The sequence below is a fragment of the Scyliorhinus torazame genome, chromosome 17 (genome assembly GCF_047496885.1).
Source record: "Scyliorhinus torazame isolate Kashiwa2021f chromosome 17, sScyTor2.1, whole genome shotgun sequence".
NCBI lineage: Eukaryota > Metazoa > Chordata > Chondrichthyes > Carcharhiniformes > Scyliorhinidae > Scyliorhinus > Scyliorhinus torazame.
Genome location: NC_092723.1, coordinates 16,286,074 through 16,300,447, shown reverse-complemented (window position 1 = coordinate 16,300,447; position 14,374 = coordinate 16,286,074). Strand labels below are relative to the sequence as shown.

The 14,374-nt window shown below is 48.0% G+C and overlaps 1 protein-coding gene across 3 annotated transcripts in view; it reads right to left on the bottom strand.

The window, feature by feature from the left end:
- cntn2 (contactin 2) overlaps positions 1-14,374 on the bottom strand; it is a 203,881-nt gene that overhangs the window by 48,783 nt on the left and 140,724 nt on the right. For all 3 annotated transcript variants that reach the window (XM_072480105.1, XM_072480107.1, XM_072480106.1), the window contains exons 8-10: positions 8,974-9,155; positions 3,702-3,838; positions 1,794-1,923 (exon numbers count right to left, since the gene is read on the bottom strand). In XM_072480105.1, the coding sequence (XP_072336206.1) occupies positions 1,794-1,923; positions 3,702-3,838; positions 8,974-9,155 (449 nt within the window). The remainder of the gene's footprint in view (positions 1-1,793; positions 1,924-3,701; positions 3,839-8,973; positions 9,156-14,374) is intronic.

The following is a 14,374-nucleotide window of genomic DNA, read 5'->3' as shown; positions in this document are numbered from 1 at the left end:
CTCCCACACCCTGCTGGTCACTCACTCCCACACCCTGCTGGTCACTCACTCCCACTCCCTGCAGGTCACTCTCTCCCACACCCTGCTGGTCACTCACTCCCACACTCTGCTGGTCACTCACTCCCACACTCTGCTGGTCACTCACTCCCACACCCTGCTGGTCACTCACTCCCACATGCTGCTGGTCACTCACTCCCACACCCTGCTGGTCACTCACTCCCACACCCTGCTGGTCACTCACTCCCACACCCTGCTGGTCACTCACTCCCACTCCCTGCAGTTCACTCTCTCCCACACCCTGCTGGTCACTCACTCCCACACTCTGCTGGTCACTCACTCCCACACCCTGCTGGTCACTCACTCCCACACCCTGCTGTTCACTCACTCCCACACTTTGCTGGTCACTCACTCCCACACCCTGCTGTTCACTCTCTCCCACACCCTGCTGGTCACTCACTCCCACACCCTGCTGGTCACTCACTCCCACTCCCTGCAGGTCACTCTCTCCCACACCCTGCTGGTCACTCACTCCCACACTCTGCTGGTTACTCACTCCCACACCCTGCTGGTCACTCACTCCCACACCCTGCTGGTCACTCACTCCCACACCCTGCTGTTCACTCACCTCCACACTTTGCTGGTCACTCACTCCCACACCCTGCTGTTCACTCTCTCCCACACCCTGCTGGTCACTCACTCCCACACCCTGCTGGTCACTCACTCCCACTCCCTGCAGGTCACTCTCTCCCACACCCTGCTGGTCACTCACTTCCACACTCTGCTGGTTACTCACTCTCACACCCTGCTGGTCACTCACTCCCACACCTTGCTGGTCACTCTCTCCCACACCCTGCTGCTCACTATCTCCCACACTCTGCTGGACACTCACTCCCACTCTCTGCTGGACACTCACTCCCACACTCTGTTGGCCAGTCACTCCCGCACTCTGCTGGACACTCACTCCCACTCTCTGCTGGACACTCACTCCCACTCTCTGCTGGACACTCACTCCCACACTCTGTTGGCCAGTCACTCCCGCACTCTGCTGGACACTCACTCCCGCACTCTGCTGGACACTCACTCCCACACCCTGCTGCTCACTATCTCCCACACTCTGCTGGACACTCACTCTCACTCTCTGCTGGACACTCACTCCCACACTCTGCTGGACACTCACTCCCACTCTCTGCTGGATACTCACTCTCACACTCTGCTGGATACTCACTCCCACACTCTGTTGGCCAGTCACTCCCGCACTCTGCTGGTCACCTTTCCGAGGCAATGGTACTAATGAGTAACAGGGTCTAAAGTAAAGTTTGTAAAGTGAAGTTGCCACTGCCCAAATGTGGTAGTCACCACTGATTGTATAGTAGTTGTAATGATGATTATTAGAGGTAATACGGTAAGGCTCCTGTACTATAGGGACGGGGGTAAATCCCTGCCTGCTGGCTCCACCTAGTATGCGGAGTATAAATGTGTGTGCACACCGAGCTGCTCCCATTTTGGCAGCAGCTGCAGGAGGCAACACATCTCTGCTTAATAAAGCCTCGATTACTCTCTACTCTCGTCTCGTAGTAATTGACAGTGCATCACCATACTAATGAGGTAAATGTGGGCAACGGTATTCTGTGTGGGGAGGGTTAAGCTTCCGAGATTCACAATGACTGTGCTTGATGTTTTTTGAGGTTAGAATTCTCCTGAGAGATGTGTGGTCACCTGCTGCCCAAGGGATTGGTGTTCAGTGTTGAGGTTTCCGCTAACCTTAATGGACTGGAGACAAAGATCCAACTAACCTTCAACCTTCAACTCCGCGTTGGCATAAATGGTTCCGTGTTTGTTCTCAGCTACACACTGGTACATTCCGGAATCATCCTTAACCAGTTTTGAAATTTTCAAAGCGCAGTTGCTGACCTCCGTGCGGCTCTGCGGGAAGGAGGCAAAGGGAATATGTCAGAGGGAACTGATAAACAGAAACGGAAATTCACTTGAATCTGAAGTAGCGTTTCCCCCTCCACTTTAATGGAACTGCTGGAAGTGGCGTAATTAACCTCGGACTCGGAAATCGAGAGTCCAGCCAAGCTTCCCAGTTCTGATGGTTGGCGGGGGAAATCCAATTGCCAAGTGGAATGGATGGGAACCATAGAATTGCTACAATGCAGAAAGAGGCCATTGAACCCACCATGTCTGCACCCATCCTCCGATAGAGCACTCTACCGAGGCCCCCTTCTCGCCCTATCCCCATAACCCCACCTAACCCGCACATCTTTGCACTGTGGGAGGAAACGGGAGCACACGGAGGAAACCTACGCAGCCACGGGGAGATCGTGCAAACTCCACACCGACACCTGGGTCCCTGGCGCTGTGAGGCAGCAATGCTAACCACTGAGCCACCGTGGAGGAAATTGGACTCTACTGTGATGCCTACACTGGTTAAATAGCAGATCAACCACTGTGGTAGAGGCTCGGATACAAGGAAGGGCCAACCTGGGGGAACAGCTGATGAGTGTCCGACCTTTGCGCCTGTGCCAATTGAAGGCTGGGAAATCGGGCGATGAGGTTCAAGGTGCCCAGTTAGTCCAGGTGGCTACTGCACAAAGGGAAGCCACAGCACAAGCCGCGTGCCAAGCTAAATGAAGTTGTGACTCTGTGTTGGTGAGTCAGCCACCGCACAGCGTGGTGGCAATGCTTCCGCAGTGCTCCTGGCCATTCCCCCCCCCCCCCCGCCCCCCCCCAGCCCTCTGACAGTCCCGTCGCACAGTCATTGCTCCATGTCCAGGCGCCCCTATCCTCCCCGATTCACCAGGAGAGTGTCCTGTCCACATAGGGTGGGCAAGATCACCTCTGCTGCTAATAATGCGTCCTGGACACTGCTGCTGAAGACACACTCATAGCGTCAGGAAATTAGGGAACAGGTTGCCCTCTTATGTCCTCCCAGGTGAGCTGAGCCTATTTATGCACAGTGGCTGTGCACTGCGGACACTGGTGTCAGGGTCCTTGGGTCACAATATCCAACCTTATAACCCATCACCCGACACCCCAAAGCCTCCCCAGCATCTACCAGGAACGAGTGAGGTGTATACTGGGATGCTGCCAGGATGGGTGTACCTCCAGCCCCACTGAAAAAGCTCAAATGTTATCCGAGGACAAAAAAACCTCATCCATTCTCCCGCTACTGGAACACAAGGCTGTCGTGTGCATCGCCCACAAGATGCAGCAAGAAGGCTGTGGAAGCACCTACCGGATCCGCAACCTCCAATAGCAAAAGGTCAATGGCAACGGGCGCATGGGAATGCCATCATCTCTAAGCACACACCTCACTGGTTTGAATGTTTAGCACCTGACGTTCCCTGTTACTGGGTCAAAACTCTGGAATTGTTTGATATCCGCTCTGCAGGAATGCCTGCGCCATTCAGGAAGCAGCAGTTCTATAAAAGGTTCTATCACCACCTTCTCAGGGTAAGGTACGGGTGAGCAATAAATGCCAGCCTTGCCCACACCCTGAGATTAAATATATTGATCAAACACCTCCGGGAAGGGGAGAATCAAGGGAGGAATATCTACATGCAGCACGTTAATAAACCCGGGAGTCAACGAGGTAAACAGCTCCAAAAACAGCAGAGTCTATGACAAGCTGTGACCGTAGTTCTCCTAACGTTGTGCTCAATCACACAGGAAAAGGCCGCTATTTATTCAGTCCGCACCTTAGAATTTAACTGGAGGCCATCTCTCAGCCACCGGCAGGTAGGCCGAGGCTTCCCAGCGGCAGCACATTTCCACCACAGGTTGGAGCCGACGTCAGCCTCTGTGTCAGTGATAATCTGAAGCCATTGCGGGTGAGCTAGAGCGAAGAAAGAGAAGAGAGTCAAGGTGTGAAGGGGACAGGGGGCATACGATAATGTGGAATTGTACGGCACGGACACCGGCCATTCAGCATGGCCATGGACGTTTGAGCAACGACAGAACAGGCTCGAGAGGGCTAAACAGATTACCTCTGATCCTGTGCCCCCATGCAACCTCACACTACTTTTACTTCATCTTACCCTTTCAGTGTATCCTTCCACAAACATTAAATCCCTCCACCACCGACAAACAGTGGCAGCCGTGTGTACCATCTACAAGGTGCACTGCAAGAACTCACCAAAGCTCCTTCGGCAGCCCCTTCCAAACCCACGATCACTACCATCTCTAAGGACTCTTTTTCCGATTGGCAGGCGGTGACTAGTGGGGTATCGCAGGGATCTGTGCTAGGATGCCAACTGTTTTAAATAATGTATCAAATTTGCAGATGATACAAAGTTGCTTTGGAGGGTGAGCTGTGAGGAGGATGCAAAGATGGTTCAGCGGGATTTGGACAGGCTGAGTGAGTGGGCACATGCACGGCAGCTGCAGTGTAATGTGGATAAATGTGAGTGTATCCACTTTGGTAGCAAAAATAGGAAGGCAGATTATTAACTGAATGAGTGTAAATCGAGAGAGGTGGATACACAGCGAGATCTTGCTGTCCTCGTGCATCAGTCGCTGTAAGCACGGAGGTGCAGTAGGCAGTAAAGAAGGTAAATGGCATGTTGGCCTTCATAGCGAGAGGATTTGAGTGTCGGAATAGGGGTGCTTTTCTGCAATTGTATAAGGCATTGGTGAGGCCACTCCTGGAGTATTGTGTGCAGTTTGGTGTACTTATCTAAGGAAGGATGTTCTTGCTGTGGAGGGAGTACAGCGAAGGTTTCCCAGGATGATTCCTGGGATGGTGGGACTGTCATATGAGGAGAGACTAAGTCGGTTAGGATTATATTCATTCAAGTTCAGAAGAGTGAGTGGCGACCTCATAGAAACTTATAAAATTCTAACAGGATTAGACAGGGTAGATTCAGAAAGAACGTTTCCGATGATGGGGGCGTCCAGAACTAGGGGCCATAGTTTGAGGGTAAGGGGTAAACCTTTTAGGACTGAGGTGAGGAGAAATTTCTTCACCCAGAGAGTGGAATTGACTGTCAAAGAAAGTAGTTGAGGCAAAAGAATTGTGTAATTTCAAGAAGGAATTAGAGATAGCTCTTGGGGCTAAAGGGATCAAGGGATATGGAGGGAAGATGGGATCAGGGTATTGAACTGATGATCAGCCATGATCATAATGAATGGCGAAGCAGGCTCGAAGGGCCGAATGGCCATCTTGTGCTTCTATTTGCTATGTATGAAAAGGGCAGCAGATACCTGGGAACCCCACCAGCTGGAGGCTCCCCTCCCCCCCAAGTCACTCACTATCCCGTCTTGGAAATATATCGCCGTTCCTTCACTGTCGCTGGGTCAAAATCCTGGAACTCCTTCCCTAACAGCACTGTGGGTGTACCTACATTACATCTTAGGGAATTCAAGAAGCCAGCTCACCGACACTTTCTCAATGGGCAACAAGGATGAGCAATGAATACTGGTCTAGCCAGCGATGTCCATATCCCGTAAAATGAATAATTTAAAAAATCCTTCTGTTCTCATTTCCCTTATGTGCTTATCTCACTTCCCCTGAAATGTATCTGTTACTCGCCTCAGCGACTCCATGTGACAGCAAACTTTCACTTTCTCACCAGAGAACAAATGAGGATCAGAGAATGTGGCAGGATGGAAAATCATCAATCAATTTCCCGTACAATCCTATTTTTTTCCTGGAGCAATGGGCTGTGCTGTGGAATTTTGATCTATCAAAGTCATTCACGTTGCTCTTGATGAAGTGGACAAAGGATGTTCTGTGATGTGAAATACATCTCTTACTCTTACACTATGGGACGTTCCCGGAAATACTGCAAGTAGGGGTTAGGATTAATCTCTCCCAATGCGTGCATTCAGGCACAAGCTGAAACTGATCTGCTTCACACAAGAATGTCATCTTGTCTCATGCTCAAGCATCTGCATCTCCTTTATATTGACTTTCCGTTTCTGTATCGCCCACGGTGGGTGTTGCGATTGTTCATTGATCTAAGGTATGGATCCAATTTTAAATAACAACAGCAACTTCATTTGTATAGCGTCTTTAATGTGGTAAAATGTTCCAAGGTGCGTAAGATGATAATCAGACAAAAAACGCTGCTGTGCCAACAGAAGGCGGCATTTATGCGCATCTTAAGCAGGGGGAGGGATAGAGAGCTGGAGAGGTGTATGGAGAGGTCTATGGAGAGACGGAGAGGTGTATGGAGAGGTGTACGGAGAGCTGGAGAGGTGTATGGAGAGGTGTACGGAGAGCTGGAGAGGTGTATGGAGAGATCTATGGAGAGATGGAGAGGTGTACGGAGAGGTGTACGGAGAGCTGGAGAGGTGTATGGAGAAGTCTATGGAGAGACGGAGAGGTGTATGGAGAGGTGTACGGAGAGCTGGAGAGGTGTATGGAGAGGTGTACGGAGAGCTGGAGAGGTGTATGGAGAAGTCTATGGAGAGACGGAGAGGTGTATGGAGAGATCTATGGAGAGATGGAGAGGTGTATGGAGAGGTGTATGGAGAGCTGGAGAGGTGTATGGAGAAGTCTATGGAGAGACGGAGAGGTGTATGGAGAGGTGTACGGAGAGGTGTACGGAGAGGTGTACGGAGAGCTGGAGAGGTGTATGGAGAAGTCTATGGAGAGACGGAGAGGTGTATGGAGAGGTGTACGGAGAATTGGAGAGGTTTGTGAAGAGGTCTATGGAGAGGTGTACGGAGAATTGGAGAGGTTTATGAAGAGGTCTATGAAGAGACGGAGAGGTGTATAGAGAGGCGTACGGAGAGCTGGAGAGGTGTATGGAGAGGTGCATGGAGAGATGGAGAGGAGTATGGAGTGGTTTCTGGAGAGAATTCCAGAGTTCAGGGCTCAGACAGCTGAAAGCACGGTTACTCTAAGTGTGGGGCAAAGGAATCATGGAATTTACAGTGCAGAAGAAGGCCAGTCGGTCCATCGAGTCTGCACCGACCCTTGGAAAGCGTACCCTACTTAAGCCAACGCCTCCACCCTATCCCCGTAACCCAGTAACCCCACCTAACCTTTTTTGGACACTAAGGGCAATTTATCATGGCCAATCCAACTAGCCTGCACATCTTTGAACTATGGGAGGAAACCGAAGCACCCGGAGGAAACCCACGCACACACGGGGAGAATGTGCAGACTCCGCAGACAGGGACCCAAACCGGGAATCGAACCTGGAACCCGGGAGCTGTGAAGCAACAGTGCTAACCACTGTGCGACCGTGCTGTGTGGGGAAGTGGGGGGTACACAAGGAACCAAAGTTGGAGGAGCACAGAGATCTTGCGGGGTTGTAGGGCGGGAGAAGGCTCGAGGATGGGTGGGATGAGGCCTTTGTAGGGCTTTGAAAAGAAAGGTGAACATTTCAAAATTGGCTCCAGGTTAACTGATGACTCAATGTAGATCAGCGAACACAGTGGTGATGAGTGAATGGGATCATGTGAGTGGTTAACAGGCAACTGATTGGAGGTTAATGGTAGAGATGGTGTGATTGTATGCTGGAAGATACAGAATGAAAGCGTCACAGTAAGTGAACAGTGATGGGAACCAATATAAGGGAGAGAATTATTCAAAGTCTCCAGGCAGAAGTGGCCAGTTTGGTTTCAGTGACTGGCTGTCTTTAAGAACACATTGGTATTCGTGGAGTTAACCGTATGGATTGAAGAACTCAGCGATGTTATTGATTCTTTGCTTTATTTCAGGCCTCAGCAACTCCACCAAGAAAAGCGAACCGTCAACTTGGGGATCAATAATTCAGACAACGTAGAATAACGAGTCCTGACAACGGACAGTGCCCTTCGGCTCAATGTTGCTCCTTGGTTGGGGTACCAGAGAATGACGTGACTGGCACCCATCCAGTTGTACCCTGCAAAATCCAGACCTTTTAGTTATATTTGAAACATTTGTAGCCAGGAGGACCTCATGCCCCCAGATCACCACCAACACTGCAGTGTGTTGGAGAGCAGCATAACCCAATGGACTCCCTTTGAAATCTACCTCTGTCTCCTACGAGAGGTGTCCAGCCTGTATTTCCTCTCTCCTCACATTCAAACATCATTGAAAGCAGCAACTCAGGGCATTAGCGGAATTAACCTTATATCAACACAAAAGAATAATGTGGCTCATTTTCGCTTGCAAGAAGTGGCATACATACATAGACAGAGGCCCTTTCTCTGCAAGCAAAAGGAATAAGTTCAAGCCTTGCTCCTTTTCTGAACCAGGTGCTTGGAGAGCCTATAGTTCTCCACTGCTTTCCTCTTGGCAGCACCGTGGTCAATCAGAGTTGATCTGCCATCTGATCAGCAACCTTTTCCCCTGCAGTATAAATTGTCATTTGGTAGTATTAGGACATTTCACTTTGCATTCAACAGGACATCTGCAAGAATACAATGTAAAGGAAATCAACAAACTTATACTATGTTAGAAGAGAGTGCTGACTGGTTGGCAAATGGACTCTGATTGATGGAGGTGCCATGGAGAATGCACCAGTTGATGGCCACTAACAGTTAACTGCCAAGCATTGTTTGACATTTAAGCCAGGCAGCTTGACTCTCATTGGTGAAGGCATTGTCCTGAGGAATGAGCCAGCGAATGGCTGTCAGCTATTTTGTTTAGCTGAAACAGGCGCAATGTGACATGTTCTTTCTGTCTGCAAAGAACAGGCCCTGTGTATTTTGACTTTCCACAATTTGTAGTATTGTGAACAGCCTGATGAGTACAAGATAAGAAGCTTCAACAAAAAAGTCTATTCTTTCAGTAGTACTAATTGTTGTGATCGTTTGAAATTTGGCATTCTTGCATTTGTCCTGATGAGTGCAAGGCGTAAAGCTACGGCAATGTGGCTCTCTTTTCAGCAAGAATAAGAGAATGAATAGCCCACAGTCTCGGGAACATTGTACAACATGGTCAAAACTCAACAGGCTTGCACTGAGGCAGAAGTGGGCCTCAAATGTCAATATTCGTGTATAAGTCAGCGGCATAACGAAGATCTTTCCTCTCACCATGAACGATGATCCTCCCCTGGGCTGAGTCTTTTCCTCTTGAGTTTCCTGCTTCGCATTCATACACCCCTTCATCTTCAAACTGTACATCGGGAATGTGTAGGATGGGTTTGTCTATGGATTTCAGGACCTTGGATGACAGGGACCCATCAAGCTTCCTCCATTTAATGGTGGGCACAGGACTGGAAGATATCAAACACTGGGATTAGCAAAATGAAGGATTTGCATTTCTATAGCACCTTTCACAACCTCAGGACACCCCAAAGCGGTTTGCAGCCAAAAAATTAGCCCTTGTTATAGTAAACCAACCTGTGAATGGCAAAATCACACAAATAACAGTGCGGCGACTGACCAAATAACCTGCCTTAGTGATGTCGGGTGAGGGGATTTGTAGTCAAGACTCCTCTCTTTTCCAAAATTGTGCCATTGGCTCTTTTACGTTCACCGCAGAGGATGGATAGTTTAATGCCTCATCTGAAAGATGGCACCTCTGTCAGTGCAGCACTCCCTCAGCACCGCATCGGGCGTTTCAGGCTAGTTTATGTTTCTCTGAGGTCCCATAAGGGTTTCTAATTAGCCGGGTTTGTTTTCCTCTTCTTCTAAACAGTTGGTTGACGAGATCCATCAAAGGAAATGAAGTCCCTGCAAGTAACGGACTCAGCAGGTGCAGGGGACCCGTCATGGCGCACGTGCTGAGATATAACCGTGTGGGACCTTTACCATTGACCCATCAATGGCGGACCCCCACGGTCAGCCAGCTACTTTTGTAACCGTTGTTGCGATGTAGGATGCAATCTGCCAATCTGCACACAGCAAGATCCCATCAACAACAACTAAATAAGCAGCTGGATAATCGGTTTGACTGACATTGGCTGAGGGTCAGTTGTAAAGCAGACTACTTCGACAGCTATAAGAATGACATCTTGGGCACACCAGACAGGAGGAGGCCAGAAATCCAGGCATATACGAGACACTGTGTGGGAGCCTCTTCCATAGGAATGTAGGAACCAGGGGTAGGCCATTCAGCCCCTCGAGATTGCTCTGCCATTCAATGAGATCATGGCTGATCTGTGGCCTAACTTGATATACCCGACTTTGGCCCATATACCTTAATACCTTTGCTTAACAAAAAGGTATCCATCTCAGATTTAAAATGAACAATTAATGTAGCATCAATTGCCGTTTGTGGAAGAGTTCCAAACCTCTACACCCTTTGTGTGTCGAAGTGCTTCCTATCATCTCTCCTGAATTGTCTGACCCTAATGTTTAGACTATGCCCCCTGGTTTTAGAATATCCAACCTGCGGAAACAATTTATCTTTATCCACCCCGTCTTTTCCTAGGAAGGATATTTTGGCTCTGGAGTGAGTGCAATGTAGGTTTACAAGAATGATACCTGAACTTCAGGGGTTAAGTTATGAAGAGAGATTATATAAATGTGGCCTGTCTTCTCGAGAATTTTGGCGGTCCGCGGGTGATCTGATAGAAGTCTTCAAGATAACCTCAGTCAATATGGGAATTGAACCTACGCAGCTGGCCTCACTCTACATCACCAACCCGCTGTCTATCCAAATGAGCTAAACCAGCCCCTGTTATACACGAAGGCCCTGCCTTCTCAACCTTGCCTGAGGTGTGGCAATCCTCAGGTTAAATCACCACCTGTCAGCTCTCCCCCTCAAAGGGAAAAGCAGCCTGTGGTCATCTAGGACGATGGCAACTTTACCTTAACAAATATGCAGTGTGATGCTAAACCTATCTCGTTATCTCTTTGTCCAATGAACTGTATCAATTAATCTTTAAAATCAAAACTAATTATTTTGATAAACAAAGTGGATATGAATTGCCCCAGGGGTGGAGTTCTGCTGTAACTCTGGCAGGAGCCTGGCAGAATCCATCTCATTACAGTACGGGTAAGGTTGCCAATTCTGGTCGAACGCGTTAACACAAGAACATGAGAAATTGGAGCAAGACTGTGTCGTTTGCCCCTTTTACCCTGCTCTCCCATTCAGCAAGATCACAGCTGATCTACTTCAACTCCAACTGTGCACAGTTCCGGTCTCCATAACTAAGGAAGGATATACTTGCAAAGGAGCCGATACGGCGAAGGTTCACTAAATAGGTCCCTGAGTTCATGGGTTGTCCTATGATGAGAGGTTGAGTAAAATTGACCTATATTCTCTGGAGTCTAGAAGAAAGAGAGGCGATCCCAGTGAAACATACACGATTCTGAAGAGGCTTGACAGTGTAGACACAGAGAGATTGTTTCTACTTGCTGAGGAATCTAGAACACGGGGGCAGACTCTTAGGATTAGGGGCCAATCAATTAGGTTTAAATGAAGAGGAATTATTTCATTCATCTGAGTCTTTGTAGTTCTCTATCCGAGAGAATGCCCCATTGTTGAATACATTTAAGGCTGCGATAGATGGATTTTTGCTCATTTAGGGAATTAAGGGATATGGGGAGTGGGTGGATAAATGGAGTTGAGGCCCAAAATCAGCCACGATCGTATTGAATGGTGGGGCAAGCTCAACGGGCCCATGGCCTACACCTGCTCCTCTATCTTGTGTTCTTGTGATTTGGGGGAAAGATCCATGCAAGAGGAGTAGAGCCTAGGCCCCAAAAGAAAGATGAGGCTCTTTCAAATGTTGCAACGGTCCTTTGCATCTGGGGCTGAAGTTTTAAAGTGGAAGGAATGACCCAATGGAAGACTCCCCACTCTCCTGTTACAGCCAGTGGAATGCTCTGCAAACACCATCATAGCCCTTGGACCTTTGAAGATAACACATCCTGGCCAGGTCTGACCTTCAACCTGCACTCAGGGGATTACCAGATTGTGCCTGGAATAAATGGCGGACAAATCAAGGGGAACAAAACAGCAATTCCCAACATTTACATCTTCACATGCGGTTACACTTTCAAAGGAATTAAGTGAGGAAATCTTCCCCTGTGTCATTTGTCAGTTCCCCACCAACCGTGACATGGGAAAGTGACCTATTCGTGTCAGCACATCCAAAGAACGAAAGATGTACATTTCTATAGGCCTGTCACAGCCTCAGGGAATTCCGAAATGCAATACAGCCATTGAAGTACTTTTCGAAGTGTAGTCGTTGCTGTAATGTACGAAACATACACAGCAAGCTCCCAAACAACAATTGACCACATTCCAATGATGTTGAGTGAGGTATCAACACTGCTTGGAACACAAGGGAGATGCCCCCTGTCTCTTCTTCGAGATAGTGCTCCGGGATTGCTTACGTCATCAGAAAAGGGCAGGCGGGACCTCAGTTTAATGTTTCAACTGAAAGACAGCACCTCCAACAGTGCAGCACACCCTCCCCATGGCACTGGAAACACCAATCTGAATTCTGATGCTCAGATATCTAGAGGAGTAATTGAACTCACAATCATCCGACTTCACAGACAAGCACATTACCCGCCGAGCCCCAGCTGAGACTTGCCTTTACAGTAGCACTGGCTTTTTATATACTTATTTTCTGAAATAAACAATACAGATCCCTGGTTACACTCAGTCAGGGCTTTAATTGCCTCTGGAAGTGCACTGTTTTATGTATTCCATTAAAAATCCTTTGTATGCTATTGTCACCCAGCCCATTAACTCGATTATTTTAAATGGACAACAATTACATTAAAAGTAATACACCAGGACATTTTACTGGAACACATTAACCAGTGCATTGCCTCAGAAACCATCACTAGTCATAAACAAACCCCCTTTATTTATTACAATAGCTTTTCTAAAAAAACATCAAACAATCATCACCGTGGCTACGGTGTGCTCCAGCTAAGGCACCCTGTAAAGTTAATATAAGCTCACCCACGGCTTGTATTAGATGCTGGAATTATCACGTTAGGCAGTATTCCCCCGGGGTATCTAAACCTTATATCAAGATTTCAGCATGATGTTCTCAGTACGCCTAATGCCATTTCGCAGCTGGCTGGCATTCAATGAATGAAATTACATCAGAAACAGGGAGAAGAAGAACAATAAAGATGGGTGATTCGAGGAAGGTTTCTTGTTTTTATCAGCAAGGAACAGAGTATTATTCCATTAACTGTGTTGAATGTCAATCTCTCCCAAAGCAGGCAAAACATGAACTGGATGAATATTAAAGACCCCTCTACTCTGCACCAAAGTATGTGCCTCAACGTCATTTCACCAAGAATGTATTCACATCACATCGCTGATTTTACCATGACAACGCGACATTGTTAAGTAATTTTATTGCTGAAAAAACATGTAAATTCTTTTGTCGATGCACTTCAAAAGGTCAACAGCAGACTCAAACTCAGACTAAAGCATGAAATTGGAAGAAGAATCGCAGAGAAAAGGTAATTAATGGAACAAATGTCAATGTGTTGGTCACTGCTGGTCACTTTTACATGGAGGTGGGAAGTGTGAGGTCAGGTGCCCTTTGGGATTGTTAAAAGGAGACATGCATATGCGCAAGAAGTGGATAAATTCATTGGAATGCTCAAGCTGTCAAGGCTTTTAAATTTCCTAATTTACATTTTTTTAAATCATCTGCAGCTCTTTAAAGAAATTAGTACTTGCTATTTCACGCTGTGTCTTGGTCACTGTGACCTTTGTATGGGAGTAATGGTGTAGCTGTGGCCTTTCCATTCCAGTAGTGAAGAGGACAAAGTCATGCTGAGTGCCTCCCAACCGCTCCCCCCCCCCCTCGCCCCCACACCCCAAATGGGACCTGGCTGTTGTGATCACAAGGAAACGTGGTGTTGGCAGGGGTGAGAGTGGGTGCAAGGAGGAGGGGGAGACATGGCTTACAGTAGTGTGAGAGCTCCCTTGCTCCTTTTGGCTCCACAAGAATAACTCAAGGTCTCTTGAGCTGAACCTCAAGCGAAACTGGACAGAGAGATTACCATTTGGCCAGTTTTATCACAAAATAAAGAGTGGGGCCCTAGGTATATCTGGGGGGGGGGGGGCAGGTAGTGGCATAATGGCAATATACCTGGGCTAGTAATCCAGTGGCCGAGGCTAATGTTCTGGGGGCATGGATTCAAATCGCATCACAGCAACTTATCGAATTTAAAGTCAGTTAATAAAATATGGAATATAAACCTCGTCTCAGTAATGGTGACCATGGCAACTATCAATGATTGTTGTAAAGACCCATCTGGTTCACAAATGTTCTTCAGAGAAGGAAATCAGCCAACTTTACCTGGTCTGGCCTATATGTGACTCCAAACCCACAGCAAAGTGGCTGATTCTTAACTGCCCTCTGAAATGTCCCAGAAGACATTCAGTTCAGGGGGCAATTAGGGGTGAAAGAATTATGTGAAAATGGGAAGGACGCACAATCCCTGCTGACACTTGAAGAAGAGCAGGGGTGATCTCCCTTGTAACCTGGTCATTATTTACTCC